Consider the following 25,672-nt stretch of genomic DNA (forward strand, 5'->3'; position numbering starts at 1 on the left):
CTTTCACCACCTTTGCAACTAACTAACTTGTAAACAAATCCTTGGCCATACCAGAAGCAATGCGGAGACACTTGTAGTGACAATTTATTTGACCAATGTACATCTGAGATCTTTCGTTTAAAAACCTAATTCACTTTCAATGAACTGCAATGCGTTATAATAATTGATAGCATGTATTTATACAAGCTATCACGCCTTGATTGGCAATTACAGTAAACTGCATACTGAAATGTTGCATATGTTTTGGTTGTGAATGCATGTAATAAAGCACAATTTGAGGGTAGTAGCAGTATTGCGATCCATTTAATAAATACTTAACACCGAGATTTAACTTGCATGCCACTATCTAAATTTTGTTACGTATTTGTCTGTCTCGCTTCCATGTTCAATAGTTCTATACGACACATCGAGTTTTATAAGAAACCAGTCATTGAAATGAGAAAACAAAGACATCGCACAGGTTTAAGGATTGCTTTATAAGATATAGATATACTTTTTTTCCGATCTGAATATTAATGTCAAAAAATACATACTATGATTTACAGAGTTTGCACTACATCATAATGCTTAGCACGACAAATGTCACATGAGTAGTAACTGAAATATACATTTAAATATTAAATAAATGATGGTAAACTGAAAAATAAATGTGTAACCACTAAACTAATGTTATTCCTTCTATTGCTTCCAACAAAGTGGTTCTGTATCAGTACAAACAAATATTAGAATATCACTGTCGTTTATTCTTCTTTCGTTTCCAGTCAGGGAAGGAGACATCCTGTTGGTTCTGCTCAGGGGTGATTGATTGCAGTTACTCCTTCAGTGGTCCATGAGTGCTCTGGGTGTCTGGGTAGCACGTTTTCAAGACCAGAACCCAAATCAGCCATGCCCTCCTTGCATTGGGTTCACCCTGAGCCACACATTCGGGGGGGTAGGGGGGGACACTCTCAATACGAATACCCCAAAAGAAGGCAGTTTGCACTGAAAAATAACAATCTTGATACCTTTCCGTATTATTGAAAAACAAATGTTCTCTCTGGTCGGCTGGGTTCAACCTACAGCTTCAAAGGGTGAATCGCGAGGGTGTTACCCCCTACCGTAACATGTGGTTTCTTTTATTGTACTTTGGCTGTCCGTTCCTTCTGTCCATCATCTACCAGATGCTTGCTGATGGGGTAGAAGACGGCGCGGATCGACTAAGAGAGAGGAGAGGGCGTCCTACATTTAAACCCCTTAATTATTGTTCTCCCATCTACGTCAATCAAGAATCAGGCGGTACTTAGTCCCGCTCATCCTATATTGGTATCCCTCGTGTTAAGGCTTTCTGTCAAGGCTTCGGTCGGACGCTCAGCCGTTATATTTTGGGCGCTGACCCTGACGTGAGGATTCAAGGTCAACGCGAGCCCTCTGCTCTCTGTCACGCGTCTGGACACCGGCCCCGGGGCCAACTGGAGCATGGGATGAATGGGGAGGGTAGGGGGAGGGGGGGGGGGGGACAGCTGTAGGCTGGGGCCGAGAGGGGCTCAGCAGCGGGCGGAGAACGGGGGGTCGGCGGGGGACTCGATGAAGGACTGGAGCTCATAGGCGGCGCCGCTGTCCACCTCCATGGACTTCCTGGAGAAGAGCAGACGGATGTCCCGGTGGAGGTAGACCTTCCCGGACTTGGAGCACTGGAACCTGTTGGGGGAGGGACGGAGGGAGAAGAAGAGGGAGAGACGTTAGGATAGGAAAGAGGGATGGGAAGACAGGGGGATATTGTTGCATAACGATTTTAAAAAGGAGGTTCTTGAACTCGTCTTGGAAGATGTTACGTACCCCAACAGGTGCATGACAGATAAGCGGTCGTTTAAATTGGAATTCAATTAATGTATAGCTAGATCTAGATAGTAACACCAGTTGTTTCCAAGCCGTAAAGACACAAGGATTATGTCTAGGATTTCTGTTATTGTCGCACTATGATATGTCTAAACGTAATAAAGTAAGTTATTAAAGATGAGCATGAAGGAATCTTTTACATCTAATTCCATTATTTCCAAAGTACCTCTAGCAAGCAAGCAAGCAATTTCAATGAGCAGCACAATTGAACATATCCATTTCCAGATTTGATTTATAATATCATCTCTTTAAAGTGGCAAAGACTACCAGACTATCATGGTCAGGTCGACACAACAGCTGGAATGAGCAAATTAGAATCTGAGAGAGAGAGAGTGAGTTGAGACAAAGAGACAGAGGCAGCGACAGAAAGAGGTGGGGGGGGGGGGAAGGAGAGAGAGAGAGAGAGAGAGAGAGAGAGAGAGAGAGAGAGAGAGAGAGAGAGAGAGAGAGAGAGAGAGAGAGAGAGAGAGAGAGAGAGAGAGAGAGAGAGAGAGAGAGAGAGAGAGAGAGAGAGAGAGAGAGAGAGAGAGAGAGAGAGAGAGAGAGAGAGAGAGAGAGAGAGAGAGAGAGAGAGAGACCCCGCCTACCTCAGGTGGATGAGGTAGCGCAGAGTTCGGACTGGTCCCAGTGGGAGGGGCTTCCTGCTGTTGTGATTGTGGGCGTTGCCCCGGCTGACGGGAATGGAGAAGGTCCGCTGGCGAAGGAAGGTCTGGTGGCCGGAGGGCAGGGCTCGCAGGTCGTACATCACCACGAACATCTTCACCACTGTCTTGTTGGGGTTGAATAAGGTCTGAGGACAGCCAGGGGGTGGAGGGGGTAATGAGCACTTCACTTCACACCTTTCAATGACTAGGATTGTGCATTTGCCGTTCGGAAGACCTTGAACCATCATAATGAAGTATGTTAGTGACCGCAGAGATGGTTGGATAAGCGATTCCAGTACTGGTCTATAGCACATGCATAGAAGAGTTTAACCTGCAAGGGCTGCGTTCAATTACGATAAAAACTACGACACACAGATAATAAACAAATGCTTTATATGCATGGCTACCTTACAGAAGGGTAACCTCTCTGCATTGATTAAAATTTCAATGAAATGTTAAAAACAATAATACAGACAAACAAAATAATATTTTCTTAGATATTTGTAGACATTTTATTGTTATCCCTTCGGCTCTCTTCCGTCTGACCATTTGGAGGAGGGTTCCTCATGTGTAATGCCATACTGCTCTATCCCCACCAGGGGTCTCCCTTTCCCGCGGACACTAGGGTAACCCTGTCATTGTTATGCAGCACATCTTCCCTTCCCTGTCTCGCCCCACACAGACGACAGGAGACAGCGTTTCCTCACCACTTGAATGGTTCCAGATGGGGGGACGCGGTAGCCTCGCTTCCCCAGCGACTCCAGGTTGATCACACCCTGCAAGACGGGACAGCACATACGCCACGTTACACACACGCACGCACGCACCAGAGGAATCCCACAGTGTTGTCTCGTACACACACGCGCACGTCAAGCAGTGAGAACCGGCATATATTTAGGGGATTTGCTTGAATTCACTCTTCATATAATTTAACTAATGATGCATAATGTTAGTGGACACACACACACTAAGTTTCTGAAGTAAACAATGAGAAAAGCGAGACTGACCATATATGGCGAGGGGGCGTTGTCTTCGGAGACGCTGTAGAAGGACACGTCCACAGGTAAGGTCATGTGGCTGGGGCAAAAGGAGCCGCTGGCCCCCACCTCAGCGATGAAGCCGTCCACATTGCCCAAGGGCTCCAGGCGGTAGTTCAACACACACTCCTGGACACACACACAAACACACACACCGTCAGGATCCATTGGAGACTCAGACATTTGTGCGTTTGTTAGTGTGTGCGTGTGTGTGCACATATGTCTGTACCTCAAAGTTCCCAAGGAGACTGAGGCCAGCTGGGGGGGCACTGGCACTGAAGAGCTGGTGGGATTCCTCTGTGACTTCCTCTCCTCTCTTTATACTCACCCTGGACACACACAAAGTGTTTAAAGAATGACCAAATTGAACCGCCAGCAACAACAGTCAACAACATCTATTCTAGAGCTATCAAACAAGGAGCATGGATCAGGCCTGAGGGTGATGAATACTTGTCATGCGTTTGATAGCCCTGGCCTGCATTGCATCTGTAGTTCTCATCCTGCCTTCTGCATGCGGGGAGGTGCTGTAGAGCTCAAAGAGCCACTAGACCAGAGCACTAACTGCCATTTTGAGCTGAATGTCTGGGATTATATGCAGGCGCAGTACAGTGGAGGTTCAGCAGGTGGCAGCGTAAAGGACCCATAACAACAACACTTCCTCCACTGTGTTGACAAGATGGGGCTTCCACTCAGTTCAGAGGCCATGTGCGACCTTCCATGGATTGGGCCACTTGTTTACCATACAAATAGTACGCCTGCGGGCTAATGTGTGCCTCAGAGCTAACTCAGGGTGGGGTTATCCCAGGAGCTGCAGGGGAAGGGCGGAGCCCGGAGAGGAAGGGATGCGTACCTCTTTCCAGAGGCCCAGGGCAGACCGTTACAGCCCGTCAGAGAGGCGTCCAGGTCAAAGTACCCCGTCTGGTTCTTCCTCTGAGGAACCTGTGGTGCACGCACACGCACACACACACACACACACACACACACACACACACACACACACACACAGATGATAAAATACGGTCAGTGGTAAGTGATGGCAGAAAGCATTTGTTTCATCTCCCACTGTAGCTCTCGTGTGCTTGGAGTTTCCTATCATTTACGAGGAGTGGACGGAACATTTTTTGGAGCATCTCCGGGGATCAAAAAGGCCCTTCCCTTCAATTCTTCTTGTTTTCCTCCGGTTCTACCGGTTCCCCTCCCGTTCTACTGGTTTTCCTCCAGTAGAAGCGATAAGTTATTTTGGACAGATAGATGGACATCTCTATTGTGGACAGCAGAGGAGAGCAGTGTGTTTATCAAGGACCCATGAAACATGGGCAGGGAGGGGAGAGGGATTTGAGCAGGTTATTTTGGAGCGTGCCAGTACACATAACACGAGAGGGTTTTAAATATGAGCGAGGGACTTTCAGAGTCTTCCCAGTGGTTTATGTGTGAGAGTGAAGGCAAGATTGAGAGAGCATGGGAGAGAGAGCGAGAGTGCGAGAGAGAGCTCAGGAAGCAGCCTGGTGACCTCACAAACGCGGTACAACAGAGACCGTCTGCTGATGAGATGCAGCTCCGTCACATGGCATCGCACAGTGTGTGTGTGTGTGTGTGTGTGTGTGTGTGTGTGTGTGTGTGTGTGTGTGTGTGTGTGTGTGTGTGTGTGTGTGTGTGTGTGTGTGTGTGTGTGTGTGTGTGTGTGTGTGTGTGTGTGTGTGTGTGTGTGTGTGTGTGGTGTCATTAACCCGCTAACTAACCACAGGCCTCTGCACAGTCTGTGTGTGTCTTTATGACAAACAGCCAGAGGGCTAAGGCTGCACGGGGCGGCCACTGTGAGTCACAGTTTAAAGGGCTGAACACAGATGAATACCAAGAGGAACTAAGAGGGAGACGTGTCGCATGACACACCAGTCGAAACGTGAGCATGATTGCAGGTCACGGTTGAACCAGTGTGGTGGGGTGTGCTTCCCTTGTGTGTGCACACGTAAATTATAGATACATATTTAGACACATGTGGGCGAGTTTGTTTTGTGTCTCGGACAAACAGAGGCAACAACAGCGTACTTTGATGAGTGGGTAAGCCCTGTTAAGGCTGTGTGTGTGTGTGTGTGTGTGTGTGTGTGTGTGTGTGTGTGTGTGTGTGTGTGTGTGTGTGTGTGTGTGTGTGTGTGTGTGTGTGTGTGTGTGTGTGTGTGTGTGTGTGTGTGTGTGTGTTCGGGACACACAAGTCAGAAAACGACATGAGTTTACTCACGGCTTAGTTTGCTAAGGCTGTGTGTATCTGTATCTTTGTAAATGTGGGTATATGTGTCTATGTGTGGATGTATGCATGTGCGTGTGCGCGTGCATGTGTGCATGACACACAAGCCAGAATTGTGACTCTACCAGCCTGACGTGGAGTCATAATTGCTCTCACACACACGTCCTGCGCGTGTGTGAGAGCATCAGTGAATGTCTCAGGAAGGTTTATATACATTTGGAGCGTGTGAATGTGTGTCTGTGTGTGTTTGTGTGTTGCTACGGGGTTTGACAGTGAGTCAATAACCCCGTGTTCAGACCAATAGTCGGCGTGCCACTCACAGGGCTGGACAGCAGGGGCAGGCCAGTGCACGGGTGGAAGGCCTTGGTTGCCATGCCGTCGAGCGAGTGTCGGTTCTGCTTTTTCCAGCTGTTGCATGGTCGCAAGGGGGAGGAGCTGTGAGACCTCTGTGGGGGAGAGAGAGAGTGGGGGGGGGGGGGGGGGGGGGGGAGTGGGGGGTTGAGGCAGCTGGTATGTAAACCTGTATTACAGTCGTTAACACGTTTCCCCCCCGGCAAGCTGTCACTGTACAGCTGCTCCTCTAATGAATAAACATGTATAATCTCTGTAAACCCATATGTACATCAGCTCACATATCATCACACAACACCTGAGGAGGACACCTGCGATTCTTAAACTTTCCAAATGGAAGTGCAGTGTCTCTCCAACAAGGAGCAGTCTCTCCTAGGGGCCTTCTTCATCTCACAGCCATCTTGGCTCCATCTCAGACCTCAGTGCTGCCGAGATGGGCTCGTGTTAAGGGCCAAGAAGGCCGCGAGGTGAACCAGGCCTTTTGTCTTTCTCGTCCCTTACCAGTACAGTGCTTGGGGGCGTCATCTCCAGACTGGTCCAGCTGGAGTTGGACGACCCGGGGGGGGCCAGGTTCTCGTTCTGCAGGGGGATGGGCTGGGCCGGAACGCTATACTGGGTCTGGCTCTCGTTGGACCCGGGGCCGGCGGGGGTCCGGCCGGGGTGCGGGGTCGAGGGCAGGCCGTTCTCCAGGGGCGAGGTATGGCTGGGAGCACGGCGGCTGGGGTCCCCCGGAGGGGGGGCAGGAGGCTGTAAACACTGGGGGGCGCGGGACCGGGGGGACGGGGCGTTCGGCCGCGTCGAGTCTTCAAGTATAAAGTGAGAGCCGTTGTGGGCCGTCTCCACGGGGGGCTTCTCTGTGCAAACCGTGGGCCGGTGGGCGTCGCCTGTCGTGCGGGCGCCGCCGGGGGGCGTGGCCACGGGGGGCCCCTGAGGCGTGGGGTGTGTTGTGGGGCCGGGGGTGTACGTGCGGACCGTGTGCGTGATGGTGGTGGAGTGTGTGTGACGCAGGGTGTAGCCACTCCGGCTGTGCGTGGGGGGCGACGACGGGGGCAGCGACAGCCTCTCCTGGATCAGCCGGCTGATGTCTTGCACGGCCTGGGCGATCAGAGAACAGTCTCTCTCTCGCTCCCCCTCCCCGCCGGTCTCCCTCTCCCTGTCCCTCGCCGTCTCTCTCTCCCTCTCTTGATCCTTCTCTCTCTGCATCTCCAGCTCCCTGACTCTCTCCCTGTCTCTGTCTCTCTCCATCACTCTCTCCCTCTGTCTATCCTTCTCTCTCTCCATCTCCAGCTCCCTTTCCCTGTCTCGGTCTCTCTCCCTCTCCCTGCATCTCTCCTGGCCCCTCTGGTGCTCTCTCTGCTGCTCTCTCTGCTGCTCTCTCTGCCTCTCTCTCTGCAGCTCCCTGTCCCTCTCCTTCTCCCCGTTCCTCTCCTCCTCCCGGGTCATCTTCAGCCGTCTGCAGGCGGCGGGGGGAACGGCAAGGGTCTGGCGCCTGCCCGGCGGCGGGGGGTCTCCCTCGGGCGTCCGGAAGGCGGGGGGCCTGGCGTGGGCCGGGGCCTCTCCGGGGGGCGGCCGGTCGGCCTCTTTGCTCTTGCGGCCGTGGTCGTCGTGGCCGCCGCCCCAGGTGGCTTTGGGCACGGTGCCCGGTGCGAACAGCCCGGCGGGCAGCGGCGGCGCGCCGGGGTCGCAGAAGTTGAGCCTCTGGGCGATGCGGGCGATCACCTCCTGCCTGTCCTGCAGCAGGGAGCCGATCAGGGGGTTGGTCTCCAGGGGCCGCGGGGAGGGGCCGCGGGCCGGCTCCGCCAGCGAGAAGGCCTTGAAGGCTCTCATCGGCGGCGCGGCGGGCGCGGCCTTGGAGCCGTCGTCCGCCGGGGGGGCGGGGTCCAAGGGCCCCCCGTTGAGGGCGGAGTAGAGCCAGCGCACCGCCTTCCCCGGGGGCGCCGGGCGGGGGGAGTGCGCTCGGGAGGGGGTGGGGGAGCGGGGGGGAGGTTTGTGGAACAGAGGGGAGCCCTGGCGGGGCGGGGGGTCGGCCCCGTTCTGGTAGAGGGTCCCGTGGTCGCGGGGGGGCCCTGGCTCTTGGGGGCGGTCTGGGGCAGCGTGCTCGCGGGGAGGGGCGGCGCCGAGCCGGGGGTCTTGGCGTAGAGGGGCGGGGCGGAGGCGGGCGGGGGTGGGGGGTCTCCGCCTCTCTCCGGAGCCTTGCGGAGGGCGGAGGGGTCGGGCCGGGGGCCGTGGCCCAGGCTCTTGCCGGGCCAGGGCAGGCCGGTGTGGATGCTACAGGCCAGGGTGGGGTAGGTGGGCTGGCGGGGGAGCGACTGCACGCGCACACGGAGCGCCACGCTCTGGGACACGTTGGGGACGGGGAAGAGGTGCTCCGACGGGGGCTGGGAGAACTGCCAGAGGAGCTCCTCGTCGGCAGGGCTGATCCTGGGGGTCCGGGAGGTGGGGGGGGGGGGGGGGGGGGGGAGAGAGAGAGAGAGAGAGAGAGAGAGAGAGAGAGAGAGAGAGAGAGAGAGAGAGAGAGAGAGAGAGAGAGAGAGAGAGAGAGAGAGAGAGAGAGAGAGAGAGAGAGAGAGTTATTGGCACAACACCTTGCATTCTTGAGTGCATATTTCAACGGTTTCATCTCAGCTACTAAAAGAAGATAAATCCACTCAGTGAGTCAAGGTGTCCATTTCAAAACACTGGATACATACACCGGCAAATTCTTCCCATTTCATGTTCCAAAATAAAATCGAATCTGATATTAAACACAATCAAGAGACCCCGCCATATTGTCCCGCCAACATCCAGCTGGCAACATGTACCTCCATCTCTTTAAATGGAACCGAGGCATGTTATTTGGGGGCGGAGCCATGCTAAGCCCAGCGGGGGGGGGGGGGGCGGGGGCTCACCTGTACAGGATGTTGCGGGGCACGATGCCGTGGGATGCGCTGAGCCAGGCGCTGAGCTGGGAGAAGAAGACGTAGGAGCGCACGGCCAGCAGCAGCGTCTTCTCCTCGATGAAGCGGTCGCCGCTCCTGCCGCGGGGAGGAGGACATCGACGTCATTGGATGATTGATTGATTTTATTTGACCACTTTGATCTAAAATATGAACGGCACTCCTACGTGTCGTACATTAAAATACATTAATAGTCCGGGATGACGCAGTGAAGCCACACATTATGGTCCCTGTGTGGTGGCAGGAGAAGAGGGCAAGTGGCAGCACATCAATCATTCAAAAAAATGTACGCAACTACTTACAAGTCACGCACATAACAATGATCATAAGTAAGACATGCCTAACATTGGCTTCTAAGCCATTGTTTCAAAGCCTTTTTTAAACTGCATATGTTTCTGACTGCCTTGATTGTACCAGGGAACATGTTCCAAAGTAGCCTGGCACCGCCCACCTACCTACTCAATTTTCATTTCACTTCAGTACTAAGTCTGGGTCTGCTTCATATGCATGGGTTCCTTGGAAGCCAGATTTTGGGCGGTCCAATCAGCGAACAGAGGGAGTGGCTGAGAACGATGACGTTAAAGTCAGCTCTCGTTGACGGACATCTTCACGCACGGTGTTTGGTTTGTTTACAGCCTGCGCGCAACGTGATTCCCGGCCAAACGTTAGCGATTGGTTATGGCAGATCCAGAGTGGCACTGGGCAGATCCAATAGTTTTAAACTTCAACAGACACCCGCCTTCAAGTGAGTCAACGTTTGTCAATTGAGTAGGTCCAGAAGTACGAGAGTCTGGTAGGACCAGGCTAGTTCCAAAGTGTCATGACAACGGGAAGACGCCCCCCCAAAGCCCCTTCCGACGCAACACTAAACTGGGATGTGCTTACCTGAGGGTATGTGTGTGGGCGCCGGACATGAATAGAATATACGCGGAAAATAGGCCGATTTGTTTAGCTAATTAAACAACACGTGTTGGGCGCGTTCCCCGGGCGTGCGGAGAGCATCTGTGGAGATGCACACGCCTGATTAATTGTTATCCCATCACAACATGGAGCCGGCCTCCAGCTCTAGAGTAATAGGTGTCGAGAACAGAGGGAACGGATGAACGACCACAACCTCGTGTTGAGGTCTTCTTGGCTGGGATGAATCCAAGTTGTGTGTGTGTGTATGACTCTGTGTGTGTATGATATATATATATATATATATATATATATATATATATATATATATATATATATATATATATGTGTGTGTGTGTGTGTGTGTGTGTGTGTGTGTGTGTGTGTGTATGCGCGCGTGTGTGTGTGCGTGTGTGTGTGCGTGCTTACTGTCTGGGCATGGGCTGCAGGCTCCACCTCTCCAGAAGCAGAGCGTCTTGCTTGATGACCGGGTCGCTGATCAGGTCATTGGGGGGGCACTCGTCACCATAGCAACAGTCTGGCAGTAACATGACCTCGATCATGATGGGGATACCGTTCCGCCACAGGAGCATCACCTCAGACCGTGTGCGACTGGCCTGCCGACACTGCACACACACACACACACACACACACACACCCACACACATGCACTTAGTCCCTGCTATGTTTCTGAACACGATGTCTCCTGGCTCATGCCCTAGTGAGTGTTGCTTTTGGTTCGAGAGAGGGCTATAACTAACGTGTCATAGGCAATACGCCTAAAGACTTGTGAGTCACAAGAAGATGGCAAAGGTGATGCTCACTAAAGTAATTTACATCCTGTACATACGTGTGTATTTGTGTGTGTGTAAGTGTGTGCGGTTGTATGTGTCCTTGTGTATGTGTCCCCATGTGTGTGTCCCCTTGTGTGCGTGTGTGTGTGTGTGTCCCCTTGTGTATGTGTTAGTGTGTACCTATGTGTGTATGTGTGTTCACTTGTGTGTGTGTCCCCATGTATGCTTGTGTGTGTTTGTGTGTGTGTGTGCGTGTGTGTGTGTGTGTCCCTATGTGTGTGTCCGTACCTGGGGCAGTTTGTCGCTGCACTCGTGCCTGTGCAGGGGGGGCATGGCGGACTGGGCGGGGGGGCAGTGCAGCCCCTCAGTGCGGCCCTTCACCGAGCACTCAGGGGTCCGGCCCTCCGTGATGAGGAGGGTCAGCAGCCCCAGGAAGTCCTCCGCGTCGTACTCGAAGAACTCCTCTGACGGCTCCGAGCCTGGGGAGGGACCAGGGTTAGGATGAACAGCTCCTTGGAGAGAGACCAGCTTTAGAGTGAACCCCTCCTTGGAGAGAGACCAGCTTTAGAGTGAACCCCTCCTTGGAGAGAGACCAACTTTAGAGTGAACCCCTCCTTGGAGAGAGACCAGCTTTAGAGTGAACCCCTCCTTGAAGAGAGACCAGCTATAGAGTGAACCCCTCCTTGGAGAGAGACCAGCTTTAGAGTGAACCCCTCCTTGGAGAGTGAGCAGTGTTCGAATAATCACCTCCTGGGAGAGAGACAAGTGCTAATGAACACCTCCTCTGAGCCTGAAGGAGAGACCGGCATTTAGACTGAACTGGTTATTAAAATGACGTAACTCCTTTCATATATTAACACTGGGACAAGCAGCAAACACAGGGGAGCCAAACCCTTTGGAAGGTCAGACATGACGAGGCCCATGACTTTCTTCCATCCTCAGGAGTCATCTTCTGCTCTCCTGACCCAGAGAGCCCCACCACACCCACTCAGCCTTGACCATTCATTTTGTATCTTAGAATGAAACGGAGGTGAATCCGCACTCCGTCAGCAATAAACAGCACTCTGAGCAAAGTAGCACTCTAACCAGAAGACCACAGCGGGGCCTAGCTGCTCTGTTTAGCACCGCCGCCTAGCGCCTCCGTTAGCCCCGCTGACCGCTAGCGACCGGTAGCACACAGAAGCGGCGGAAGGTGTTTTTAAGTGGCCGCACGGTCTGGCTGTTGCTATGACACCGCCCTAATGGGAGGCCTTTGAAACCCGGCCGGCCCCGTCGGTGCGTCGCTGGCAGCGCCTAGTTTAAATGTAGCCTGAAATGTTTTTGTTTGGAGAGGGGGTGGACGCCGTCGGTAGGACTGCTCCCCGACGCGGCCACTCCAAGAGGGATATATTTAGACGCTGCATGTCAGCTGAGAGAGGCGTGGTGCCATACGCACAAGAGACTTCTTTTACAGCAACACAAACACACACACACGCACGCACATGCAGACACACACAAGGACATAAATACACAGACACACACACACACAGTACTGCAGTCACACTCACACAGACAAACATGCATCACTGACAAACCTCAGCATGGAGAGCCACACAAGGACGGACAAACACAAATAGACACACACACAAACCCTTACACATACCCACACACTGGTGCATTCAACCTCGCATGACAAAACACACATTGCCAACAAAGTGCATGCGCGCACACAGTCCCCCACACACACAAAGTCACACCTATGCAGGCTGAATTAGGTGCGCTGCCGAGTTGAGGACAGAAATAACACCACCATAAGGCACCGACCGGCAGGCAGGAGGGCCGGGGTCAAACAGGGCAGGCTGTCGTGAGCCATAGCCAGGGCTACTAGGGCTAGGGCTGGGGCTGGCTCACCTGGTGACACCCAGACCTTGGAACTCCCTCAGCATCGCCCTCAATGTAGGCCATGAGGGCTGAGTCTGTGGAGGCTTAGCAATCAGATAAAACCACTGAAAGAATAGAGTGCACGATGTGCGTCTCGTCCCTCCCATACAAGATCAAGCAAAGCCTCCAAGCTAAGCGTGGAGGATTAGAGTTCAGCGGGTGAACAAGGTGAACATTCCAAAAGCAAGAAAAGCTGGTCTTTATGTCAATTAAATAACACTTAAATAAAACATTTAAATAACACTTGGTGCTGTGGTGAGTAGTGTTGGTGTTCTGGTGAGTAGCGTTGGTGTTCTGGTGAGTAGCGTTGGTGTTCTGGTGAGTAGCGTTGGTGTTCTGGTGAGTAGCGTTGGTGTTGTGGTGAGTAGCGTTGGTGTTCTGGTGAGTAGCGTTGGTGTTCTGGTGAGTAGCGTTGGTGTTGTGGTGAGTAGCGTTGGTGTTGTGGTGAGTAGCGTTGGTGTTCTGGTGAGTAGCGTTGGTGTTCTGGTGAGTAGCGTTGGTGTTCTGGTGAGTAGCGTTGGTGTTCTGGTGAGTAGCGTTGGTGTTCTGGTGAGTAGTGTTGGTGTTGTGGTGAGTAGCGTTGGTGTTCTGGTGAGTAGTGTTGGTGTTGTGGGGAGCAGCGTTGGTGTAATGTTCTGGTTTAAAGTATCGTAACTATATTATGACCTTGAACGCTTGAATCCGATTGCAGGCATAAAAGTGCCACAAGCACTGAGCACATTTTTGCTCACACACACAACACACACACACACACACACACACACACACACACACACACACACACACACACACACACACACACACACACACACACACACACACACACACACACACACACACACACACACACGAGAGGGAACAGAGGTTCTTTCTCAGCTGGTTCTGAGAAGGTGTTTGCTTTAAGCAAAGCAGTGGGACTGTATCGTGTGCGTGTGTGTCAGCCAGCCAGTAACACACATTCCTCCAGGGGAAACTCCTCCCACATGCTTCAGCTCCTGCCGCTGCACGTGGGGAGAGCGGAGCAGCACAGTCCGACACAAAACATGAGGAGGGAGGGGGGGGGGGGGGGGGGGGCGTCAGCCAGCTGTAGGCAGAATGAGCACAGGGTAGAGAGAGAGAGGTGGGGACGGAGAAAGAGAGAGAGACAAACACATTTTTGACAATACGCTGCAGAATATGAAGGTATCTGACCTTCTATCTCTTGGTAGATACAAAGAAAAACAAAAGACCATCTCCATCGTCAACACAGCTGAGTGCGTCTTCCAGAGGCCGTACAACAAATGACCACCACTAGGGGCGCTAGAGAGGGCAGTGGGGAAGGACGCAAGGCTGAAAACAGCAAAACCTGCAGCTAACCTGAACACACACCAGCGACCCCTACCCCACAGCCAGGGAAGGCTGGCAGGCTGTGTGGCGTTTCTGCGAGGGCCTCTCAGGACATTGTTTTGTCTGAACAGAGGGGGGGGGTTCAGGCTACCTGGACCACATGTGGTGGTGGTTGAGGGGAGGGGAGCGGGTGGAGATGTCATTAGAGGAGCCAAGGAAACATGCCCCTCCTCCCTTCCTCCCTCCCTCCCGCTTTCTATGTAAAATGTCCCCAATCGCACAGATCCCCCCAAGCAAGTGCAGAAAGGCAGGGTCCGATTACAAATTTCTAGGAAATCCAAACAAACACATTTGGACACGCACACACACACACGCACGCATAAACACACACTAATCCTGGTGTTCAGGCACACGTGACATGGATGTGTAAATACCCAGATCACCCAGAGGACAATCACTCACATTCCCTTCCACCCATCTTAAGCATGAGTACACATCCCCCCTAACGATCCAGCCTCCTCAAACCAGGGGCAAGAATAATGGTAGTCCCACACACAAACACACAAACACACACACACACTCAAACAAAGGGCTAGTGAGGAGTAGGGACTATGCGAGGGGCCCTGCTTACGCTCACATAGATGGGATCCGTCAGGCCTCAGACCCACATGGCAACAACACTTCTAGGAAAACCAGACATACACACACATGCACATTATATACACACACTCACACACCTCTACATAAGTGCAGAGGCGTTCCTTGAATTAATTACATGTTTTTGCTTTTTTATGACAAATTGGAAGTCAATATTGAGAGGTACATTTACATTTTTCGTTCTACGTGAAAATGATTAATGGATTCAACCCTCTGGCTGTTTGTGCATACGATTAACTCTTCATGTGCAAGGTTGATCTCGTCTTGAACGAGACGGATCCCCAACACCTCCCTCTACACAACAAGAAGAGCATCAAACCCAGACAGGAAATGAAGGTCTGTGTGCATCGGGTGTTGGGGCCGGGTCGCCTTCAGTACCCAACCCGGAGCTGGATGGGTGGATATACGTTATCTCCACCCCATCTTTAAGCATCCTGGACAGATGTGCATGACTATACCTGCTCCTTGTTTTCTCAAAGTGTCCTAAATTCCTGAACTTTGTCCTTTAAAACAACACGTGGCCATCAAGGTGTAGACACGAGACATGAGAGACACACGAGAGAGAAACATGATGAGGACCCCAGACTCATTTAGCCAGACCTGCCCCACACACACACACACACACACACACACACACACACACACACACACACACACACACACACACACACACACACACACACACACACACACACACACACACACACACACACACACACACACCTCAGCTCAGCTCAGCTGTCTCTGTGTGCACTGCCAATCACAACAGTGCAGGATCATGTGGTATGGAATAACACCTCGGGCAGGCGAGTGGAGTGTGGGGGGGGGGGGGAGATGGGGGAGAAAGAGGTCAGACTGGCAGTATAAAGGTATGAGTCTAGCATATAAGCGTTTGTGGACCGTGAGCAGAACAGCCATGCATCTTTCAACCATGTGTGTACAGGCGGCCCGCTTTGTAAATGAGATCTCTTGAAAGAAACAAAGACCTGCACTCCGGGTGGATTTAGAGGCACAACCCGTCTGGTATGCGGCGGTGACCTCGTACCCATTTAGAATAAGCAGGAAGGATGACTGAGCATATGTTCTTTCGGTTTACAGCATTGTCTTTTTCTCCCCATTCTTCTCAATACTGCTGATGGTCGGCATTGAGATCGAGAGATACCTACACAGAAAGCAAAGAGACGTCCTCACAGCCAGACGAAGAGGCCAGAGCCAGTGAGACAGGGGACATGTATGAGAGACAGAGAGACAGGGAACAGCCATGGAAGAGAGGCTGAGAGACAGGGGACAGCCATGGAAGAGAGGCAGAGAGACAGGGGACAGCCATGGAAGAGAGGCAGAGAGACAGGGGACAGCCATGGAAGAGAGGCAGAGAGACAGGGGACTGCCATGTGAGAGGCAGAGAGACAGGGGACTACCATGGAAGAGAGAGAGACGGGCCCAGCTACGTAAGCGAGGCCAGGTCGTGCAGGCTTAGCTCGCTGAGGTGTGCCGGCTCAACACCCAGCCCTATCCGGCTTCATCTGGATCCCAGAGACCAGACAGACTGCTCCTCCTCCTCCTCGTCAGTGCTTGCCTGTCGGCCTGGAGCTGCAGGTGACGCGGGGTGGGTACAGCGTGTTCTCAACTTCAAGGGAGGTTGACAGGAACGGCTGATTTTACCATAACAATGTAAGTCGTCCTGCATTTTCTGTATGGAGACACGTAACGTTGAGTCCTGACCCACTCTCCTCTCAAGCAGCCCACCGGGAACGGATGTGTGCGTGACACCCGGAGACCTGCAGAATCAATCTGTGCATGCGTGCGTGCATGCAGGCAGCTGTAGAGACAGACACGCACACAGCTGTACTGCCATGATGAATTGAGAGAGGCAAATCGGGAGATTACAGGAGCAGTTTGTCCATGCTAAATCTCCTTACTGCAGACCTCAGTGAGATAAATATAGATGCAGTCTGGTGGCTTGCCTTCACTCTTTCTTTCTCTCTCTCCCCCCCCCCCTGTATGTCTGTCTCTTACCCTTATCTTGGACTCCCCATGAGATTATAAAGCGTATATATAAATGCCGGAACAGAACTGAAGAAGTACTGGCGGTAATAATCTTTCCCAAATTAAAACTGGTTTGGGACTTCTACCACTCATCAATAGGATGCCTGCTCAAAGTACTCAATAAAATTTGTTGTGTTATTTTTACAGAGCAAATGCAGGCGGAAGGGCCTCAAATAAAAGTCTGAGGCATTTTACTGGGATTGCTTCCATCCTCTGTTTGCGATTGATAACAGAACCGACGTTTTAATGGAGTCTGTTAAAGTGGAAGGGCCTCCAAGTCTCAGTAAAATTATTTGTGACAAGAACAGATTCATACACAAATCTAGTTTCCTTTGTGCTTTGCAGTTGCCACATAGAGATGCCTTTAAAGTGTGATCCTGGTGCTTTTGTCTTGGAATTGACATGAACATGTATTGAAGAATCAAAAAGGGCACACACATTTTAAAATGTATCTCAGTGATTCTAATCTCATGTTTTCCCATAGTATTGATACATTTAACATATAAGAAATGTACTACTTTAAGAAATCACCAGTCCGTAGAAGGAATTCAAGTTTAGTTTCAGACTGAATATAACCAGTTCACATAAATACTTGGCTCTTTGATAATTCACACGTTCACGCCACATGACCCCAGCCCGGTTTCAAAGCCTGTATGTGAATGCGCGTGTGCAGTGGTGACACCAGAGGGTCACTCAGAGGCCTCTCTTTAGCCATAGCAGCCTCGCTGCTATACCTATAAGCCTGTCTGTGTGTATGGAGAGTGGTAACACCGGAGGGTCACTCTGAGGCCTCTCTTTAGCCATACAGATGTGTGAGTGTGTGTGTGTGTGTGTGTGTGTGTGTCTATGTGTCTGTGACGCCGTATGGAGACCCGGGTCTCCCTCTCTAGGCCGTAGCGGCCTAGCCCTCTGCGCTACAGCGCGGCCTTTGTGCCCGGGGGCTGGTCGCGGTGGCTGGCTGCCAGCGGGGCCGCCCAGGGAACGGGCCGATCGGCGACCCAACGGTGGGCCGGTGGCAGGGACGGCGGAGAACAAAGAACACTTGAAAGAAAGAAAAAATAAAAAACGCCCGCATAACTCTCACAACACAATCTTCCATTTCACACGAGGAGGGGGGAAAGGGGTTGCCCTGGCAACACCGACATCCCGTTAAACGCCTGTCACGGAGATTGAGGGGTCTCTCCTCCCTCCTCTCTCTGTGTGTGTGTGTGTGTGTGTGTGTGTGTGTGTGTGTGTGTGTGTGTGTGTGTGTGTGTGTGTGTGTGTGTGTGTGTGTGTGTGTGTGTGTGTGTGTGTGTGTGTGTGTGTGTGTGTGTGTGTCAGAGCTTAGGTGCCTTTTGTTATGTAGGCACTCATGGAAGTGCGAGAGTGGGGGTCCGGGGGGGGTGGTGGTTGAGGGGTGTGCAGGTGCAGCTCGGGTCTATGGGTATGCAAATCCATGCAGCCGTGTGATTTAGATGGTGCGTGTTCTTCACTGTGGGTTCACTGTTCTTCGGGTGCTTATTGCTTGGCCCTGTTACTGCAAATCAAAGAAAAACACACAAAAACTCACACACAAAGACACACACATACGTCATACACTGGTTCGAGTGTGCCACAGACCTCTTTAGCTAAGGAGCTGAAAGATGTGTCGCCGCAGACTAAAAGGGTCATCACAACAACAGCCGCGTTTCCACTGCCTTTCCCCACAATGAATCACAGGCCCTTTCAGGGCTCACCTATCCGGTTACGCGGGCCTGTCCTAGACCCCTCCAACCCAGCAGGTAGAGGAGCTGCTGGCGCTTCTAAATCACTGGGGTGATGTCAGCCAGGCGATTCAGAGCTCCAGGGAAAGGCAACACCACACAAAACAAAGATATCAACTCAAGCCTTTTCAGACGGTGTGGGATCAACAGTTGGGAGGTTATGTGAGAAAGTTCTGGAAATAAGTTGACATGGGATCTTTAAAAGGGACAGAGCAGTGGCGCTCCGGGCCAGAGGAAAGTGAAGCTATGGGGCTAAGGTCCGACAGACTGGCTCCCTCAAGCAGTCCTGAAACACACAAACTTTTCCAGCCTCCACCCACTTCCTCGTAAGTGGTTAGCCAAAACTCTGGACTGAGCTCTGGTTCCCTCCCTGTCCGTCTGTCTGCCTGCCAATGTGTGTGTGTGTACGCACGTGTGGCTTTGTGTATTCCTCCCATTTTATTCCTCAACAAAGGGGCAGATTCACAGCACACATAGCAACAATCCCTGGGACCTGATTGGCTGACACGGGGCTTGCAAAGGGGAACCCTTATTTTGGTGTTTTGTGAACTCAGCTGCTGTAAGCTGACATCACCACACACACACACACACACACACACACACACACACACACACACACACACACACACACACACACACACACACACACACACACACACACACACACACACACACACACACACACACACACACACACACACACACACCTCAACAGGGCATTTGTTTGCCAGCAGACTCTTTGGTGCTAAAGTCTGCAAGTTACTTGACAAACAAGCCCTTTCAGAGAGAGGAGGAATGTATTATCTAGCCGGTGTTTCTGCCAGGACAACCTAATTGAACTCCTCCAAGCTGCAGTGGGAAAAACAAAGTCAAAACTGTGCAGAGGCCTTCCACAGGCCTGGGATGCCAGTGTGCCTGTGTATGTATCCTCATGCCAGTCATCATGGTTATAATACTGTCCTGACACTCAGCAGGTCCTGTCCCTTCACTGGCCTTGACGATCCGTACCATCAGAACCAGCGGTCTAGTTACGCAATCACTGAGAGTATATGCTTTTCCGGTGTTTTCCACTGTTCCGGCCAGACATGCCGGCTCCTGGTGAGATGCAAGGCCGCTTAATTTGCTTAAACGGATGCCCAAAAAAAAAAATGATGCATTGCCTGGCTGTCAAACTCTAGCTAGCCTAAAGAGACTAAAGCCGCTCTTTAGGCCTGTGCTTTCGGTTTAAAAGCCTACTTACTGTAGTAAACCTTTTTCGAGAACACAAACACAAATCCCTCTTAAACCACATGAGCTGCTCAGCTTACCCACAGCATTAGCTAGGTATGGATGAAGACCCCAAACCAGAGTAAGAAGGTTAGCATGAGTTTAACTGAGTTCTATCTTTCAAACTTAAAAGGTAGCTGGTTGAGGTCAAGGAGTGGCAAGGAACAAACAATCTCCCAATCTCTTGAGAACTACAAGAGTGTCTCTCTGACCACACAGATACAGTCCTCATACAGCAGAGTGAGGAGGTCTGAATGAAGGCGCATGTGAATCAGGTGGTTGAAAACAGAAAACCGAAGGAACACCACTTTAGAAGCACTATCAGGCCAACCTGTTGGTCCGAGTCATATGCTGATGGAGGTTTAGAAGATGGACCTCAACCGCGTCCAGTAAACAATGGAACAAGGGTCCATAGCACTCCCCCCCCCCCCTCCCCTGCTGCGCTGTGTGCAGCAACACCAAGTAATGGCCTTAACCCCAAAGAGGACCTAGAGCGACAGCCGGCCATGGTGTTGACAGGCACAACCTCCGAGAGTTCAGCTCAGGCCTCACTGTATCACGCAGGCATAACCCCGATGCTAAACCCGTTGTCCGGGGTCGAGGTCTGTGATGTAACCAGGCCCAGGGTAAGTGGCTGACCAGCAGCAACAGCACTGGGCCGTTTTGGCATGCCGATGGGATTACCTCTCCCACAGCTGAGGGAGAGGTGAACTCCTACAGATCTTATCCCAGCTCCAGGCACCTTTGGAAACCGCCTCAAAATTGGGCCTGTAATGCGTGTTTCACACTTGGGCCGAGGTAACATAGGCTTCATAAACACACAACACCGCTTGTAGTTAAATGTGAAACTGTGGCAGTAGATCAAACCAATAAAAGCGGGGGACAACATTGTGTACATTTATAAAAACACATCGATAACTGGCAGTAACTTCTCCCAAGTGTCCTGTGTGGTTTCAATCACAGCAACCAATCCCCCTGAGGCCTAGACCTGAGGCACCACCAACCCGGCACCACTGAAACTAAACTAGGCTCTGTGGAATTCCATCAGGTGGACCGGCACCTGATAGAAGGCATTGGTTCTCTGCAACTGGAGCTAGCCGGGTTGTCTTTACCCGATTGAACACCTCGACCCCTGGTGACCCAGGTGAGGTCACCCTGCAGGTGGAAGAGTCTATCCTGCCTGGAGCAGCCCAAGCTAACCCTCGGGCTCAGCGTAAGGAAGGTCAGCTGTGGAACATACAGCTGGCCGCTCCTGACTGGAAGGAACCAGTTTGGGCTGGGGGAAAGACTAAGACCCAAACCCAAGGGCCCACTATTTACTTATGATTATTTCCAAGGCAGGGCAGTAATACAGTGGAACACTTTTTCGTTACTTTATCACATACTTTGATGATTACAAGACTATACTGTGGATTAGATAGTTTTCATTGCAATATACAAGTTATCCATACAATTTGGTGAAGTGCATTGGGTAAGTGTAAAATCGGCTTGGCCAATCTCCTTTACATAATCAATGATCTTATTACTTTAAATCTTAGGTTGCATCAGTTGATGAATGCCAGGGTTTGTTTTGACCTTTTAGAGCGTTGAGTCCTTAAACCACTGCCATAGTTTGCCCCTCAGCAAAACCCTTAATTAGCAAGTTTAAATAATTGAATGTATTTCACAATATTGGGTTTTGCGAGCCAAGGCCTGCGATTAGTGAAGTCATGTTTGTTGCACAAGATCACATTAGGGAAACCGTGCCCTGTGCATTGGTGCTAAATGGTACAGGAAAATACAACTAATGGATCTAACAGCATTTTGACTGCCAAATATAATGTTTCTGCAGATATGGAGACATCTAACAGCCACAGTACACATCAAGGTCAATTCATTGAAAAGAAAAGAGGCTACAATTGTATTAGTTTTAATAGAATATACGTTGAATCAATTTAGTTTTTACAGTAAATGTAGGTTTATTGCTGCTATGGTGATATACCATTAAATAAATAACATACAAATATCCTTGAAAACAGCTTGTACAACCCGTGATGCTGTCTGGAAATGTGAACAAATATTGGCCAATACTCGTGAGAATATCCGTCAAAACACATACCCACCTCCTAGCCTCCCACGGAGCCATCTGTCAGCAGCGCACATGTTGCCTACAACAGCCCAGAGAGGGGCACAACACAGACACACTGCAACACACAGCACCTACATCAACTAGGACAACCAGTCCGTTGGATTTCTCGGGTGTTGACCTAGCTAGCCAAACAGGCCGAGATGGACCATGTCACTTGGCGCAAAGCCAGGGGACAAAGTCCATTTGATATAGCCCGCAAGTGACCCACACACAAAACCCTCAGTGTGGGTGTTTTTGGTTATTTTTGTGTATGTGGGTGTGTGTTTGCATGTGTGTGGGTGTGTGTGTGTGTGTTTGGGCATGTGTGTATATATGTGGGTGTGTTTGCGCATGGGTTTGCGTTTTTGTGTTTGCGCGTGTGCGTGTTTGTGTGTGTCCCAGCCTTGAGCTCGTTAAGTGGGCCTAGTCGACAGCCTGCAGAGACTACATGAAACAACGGCACCAAGTCTGAGCTGAGACTCAGTGAGGAAAGTGGATAGGAGCGGCAGGTTCTCAGGTGAGGCTTCACCTGATGCTGCTCTTAATAAACAATGGGCCTTGGGCCGGTCTCACAGTGAATCCCAGCAGGGTGTCTGTCGCCCTCAGTGTCCTCAACGACCCCATGCCACCTCCAGTCCCATCCCACAACGGGCCTATAGTTAAACCGTTAAAGCCATTGTTTGTCTGCTGGCCAGCTGGAAGCGTTCACCCTGTGGCCTCGTACGTACCACCTGACACTAGGCTGACCTGCAGGCCAGGGGACACAACCGGCTCTGATACGAGAGCACCTGCTGCCTGTGCGAGTGTGTGTTATAGCAAACCAGATCACGGCTTGTATTACACAATACAGTTACTGATACAAGGTAGTACTCACGTCCAAGGGAATATTTATTATGTACAAGAAATCAGTATGGGGAAGGCAAAAATGTGCGCCTACTAGCACTGAACAGCATTATAAAGCACCTTTTGCTTTATAAGCACTAGAAAGTAAATGGTGCTTTTTAAGCGAACAACACAAGACCAAGCATTAATTAATATTCATTAAGGTTCTAATTCCAAAAGCATAAACGACTTGGCTTTATGTACTATGACATAATACTGCAGTATTTCTCTATTCCATAGCCAAGAGGCTGCAGGCCTGAATATGTTTTGAACAATTAGTCTAATTTAAAAAGGGGGTAGGGTAGGTAACCCCCAAATCACTCTTTTCCAGAATGCCCCTTTGCTATTGGCTGCACTTCCTTAGCTCAAGTCAACAGAGTCATGTGTTTCAATAACATTTTGGCATGCGGCTAGCAACTGCTTCTATCAACCCCTATGTGTCCGGTTGTGCTTTTCCACTTTTTTTTGTTTGAGTTTACATTCAAATCTCATTGTAGAAAAATAACTACTAGGGAGACTTAACCGGATTTTCCCCGTTGTAGCAGGAATGACTCAATACGGACTCACACAGAAAAAGTCCAGCTTCTGTAGGCACGGCACGCAGCTGCTCAAGAGGAGAGAGTTGAGAGGCGGCTGCTGTTTATTTAAGGTTACACAATCAGGTGACTCTTATCACCAGCGCCTCTGTCAGTCCGTCGGTACTCCGGCGTCAGCCTCTGTGCTGGAAGCCGGAGGTGGAGCAGGTCACGCTGTAAACGTGACGGGCTCCTTGCGAGGCTTGCTTGAGCCCACGAGGCCGGGGGTATGTCAGCTTATTTTTCTGAGGCGACGAAGTGATCGATGAATAGGACGTGCCAAAGTGCAAAGGCGTGAATGGCTGTGTTTCTCCTAAAACAAACACAGCTTCTTAGCAGGCGCCCCCGGAGAAACACTGCAAGCTCCCTGCTAGATCCAGTTATGTCCCGTCACATTCGTGTGAGGGCCCGGGGCCCACTGTGCAGCACATTTGGCCCGTGCTTGTCCAGATTTCATTGGAGGGAAACGGAGCCATGGGGAGTGCCAAAGGAACAATCAAAAAGGTTTTGGAGAATAATAACAGACATGCTGAAAATAAAGATGCTGGGAAAGGGACACACAATATGTGTAGAGGAAGAAGTAAAACAATTACAAAAGAACAAGAGAGAGATGGACCAATAGCAAGGGGTGATGGATGCTTATGGGTATTCCACCACCTACCCTACCAGGAACAGGCTGACCAGCCCAGATGGCACTTCCTATCCCTACGGAATCTGATGCTGGTTGGCTAAATGGCAACAGACCGTGATCCATGGGGGTATGATGAACACACAGGACGATGATGTCACCGGTGCTGTCAGATCCATGCCAGCACACGTATCACTGCCGTCGAAGCGGTGACGACCAGACAAGACCAGAGTGTCTTGTGATGAGGACGGCCAATCCCCCAGAGGCTTAACTCTCGGCCGCTGCAGAGGCTGCGTCCGTCTCGCTCTAAAGACGGGGCCGATGTCATCGTCAACATGGCCTCCGTCTTTTTGCTAAACCCTCAGCTTGTGTTCTATGCTGACGAACAACTGTCTGGGCCCATCTTCGCCATCAGATAACTTTTGCTTGCAAGTCCAAAGGCTGGCGTTCACACTGGGTTTCATATCAATATTCAGTGATGTGACTATGAATTAAACAGTGATTGCATCGGAGAGGTGACTGTGCAATGATCAAGGAGGGGGCTGGTGGAGAAGGCTAACAGAGAGGGAGAAAGCAGTGGCCCAAACGATGTAGCAAACGACAATACTGAGTTAACCATTACCCGTGATTGCCTAGGGACGAAATCAATGAAAATGTAAGGACAAAACCCACTATTTTGAGGTTGGATGATGTGAGCTGCAATAAATACATTCAGGAGAATTGAGATCACTGTACATTAAACAGCATTGAACAATTGTGCGTGAGAGAGAGCAGGAAAGCAAAACACTATGGGATTACGTCAAGAGTATTCATCTACAGGGAGTACTGGTGGTGCAGTCACATGTTATAACTGGTCTCGCCCCGAGGCTCCTTACAGTGAACTCTGTGAGAGCAGCATTTGATTATAGCAGACAGGCCCAGACAATGCCTTCCTACAATATGAAGACAGGCTCTTCTCTTCTATGCCTTCCTAATTTCCCCAGTGGTATTCAACACCGCCCACCCCCCCTCTAACAATCTACCCCACACACTAATTCCCCCCCAACTCACCGCTGGCAAACTCCACAGCACCCACTCCACCAGACAATAGGGGTCAAAAGCCCATGTTCTGTGCTGCCATCAAGGGAACAGTGGCCCATTTAACCCTTCTGTTACAAGCTCTGACCATATAATGTGGACTGGTCACATCGGATCACGTTGAGGCTAGCTGAGCTCAACTTGTATGTTTTGCCGGCTTCACTCTAAACAACAATCACATTTTCGCAACCACACTGAATGCCTTTTCGAAAGAGATCTTTAGTCTAAGGGACGTATAAGGAGACAAAACTTATTACAACATATAGCATGAAATGAATGCATTTCTTTGTTACGTAAATACTACACCTTCCTATAAAACGATATATCTGTGACATCACCAAGTCAGGCATAGCATTCCAACCAGGAATAACACTTTTGGATCCCACTGGGAAGTTAGCAATAGGCACATGGGTAGTCCCCGCTCCTTAGCTGTCTTACAAATACGCCTCAATACAGAACAAAGATTTGTTCCAATTCTTGTTCTGCGCCGGGACAGGACAGGTGCTGCGTCCTGGGAACTGGGGCAAACTTTCATCCTGGTCTAACTGGTCGGGTGGCGGGCAGGACAGCAGTGTGTTTGTGATGGGATAGGGATGGAGGATGCACCAGGAGCTGAACTCCTGGGGCGCTTGGGGAACTGATGGGTCTGGGCCGAGCTACAGAGGTT

General features: G+C 51.0%; 1 protein-coding gene across 1 annotated transcript in view; it reads right to left on the reverse strand.

Moving 5' to 3' along the window:
* Positions 1–1,519: 1,519 nt before the first annotated feature.
* The window catches only part of atosa (atos homolog A), a 28,613-nt gene continuing 4,460 nt past the window's right edge, over positions 1,520–25,672 (reverse strand). Inside the window, 12 exon segments of the mRNA XM_056607321.1 lie at positions 1,520–1,677; positions 2,463–2,665; positions 3,227–3,295; positions 3,527–3,685; positions 3,786–3,885; positions 4,407–4,495; positions 6,119–6,244; positions 6,651–8,236; positions 8,239–8,570; positions 9,038–9,163; positions 10,412–10,608; positions 11,065–11,255. Coding sequence (XP_056463296.1) covers positions 1,524–1,677; positions 2,463–2,665; positions 3,227–3,295; positions 3,527–3,685; positions 3,786–3,885; positions 4,407–4,495; positions 6,119–6,244; positions 6,651–8,236; positions 8,239–8,570; positions 9,038–9,163; positions 10,412–10,608; positions 11,065–11,255 — 3,332 coding nt within the window. The 3' untranslated portion in view covers positions 1,520–1,523.

The sequence above is a fragment of the Gadus chalcogrammus genome, chromosome 14 (assembly GCF_026213295.1).
Source record: "Gadus chalcogrammus isolate NIFS_2021 chromosome 14, NIFS_Gcha_1.0, whole genome shotgun sequence".
Classification (NCBI taxonomy): Eukaryota; Metazoa; Chordata; class Actinopteri; order Gadiformes; family Gadidae; genus Gadus; species Gadus chalcogrammus.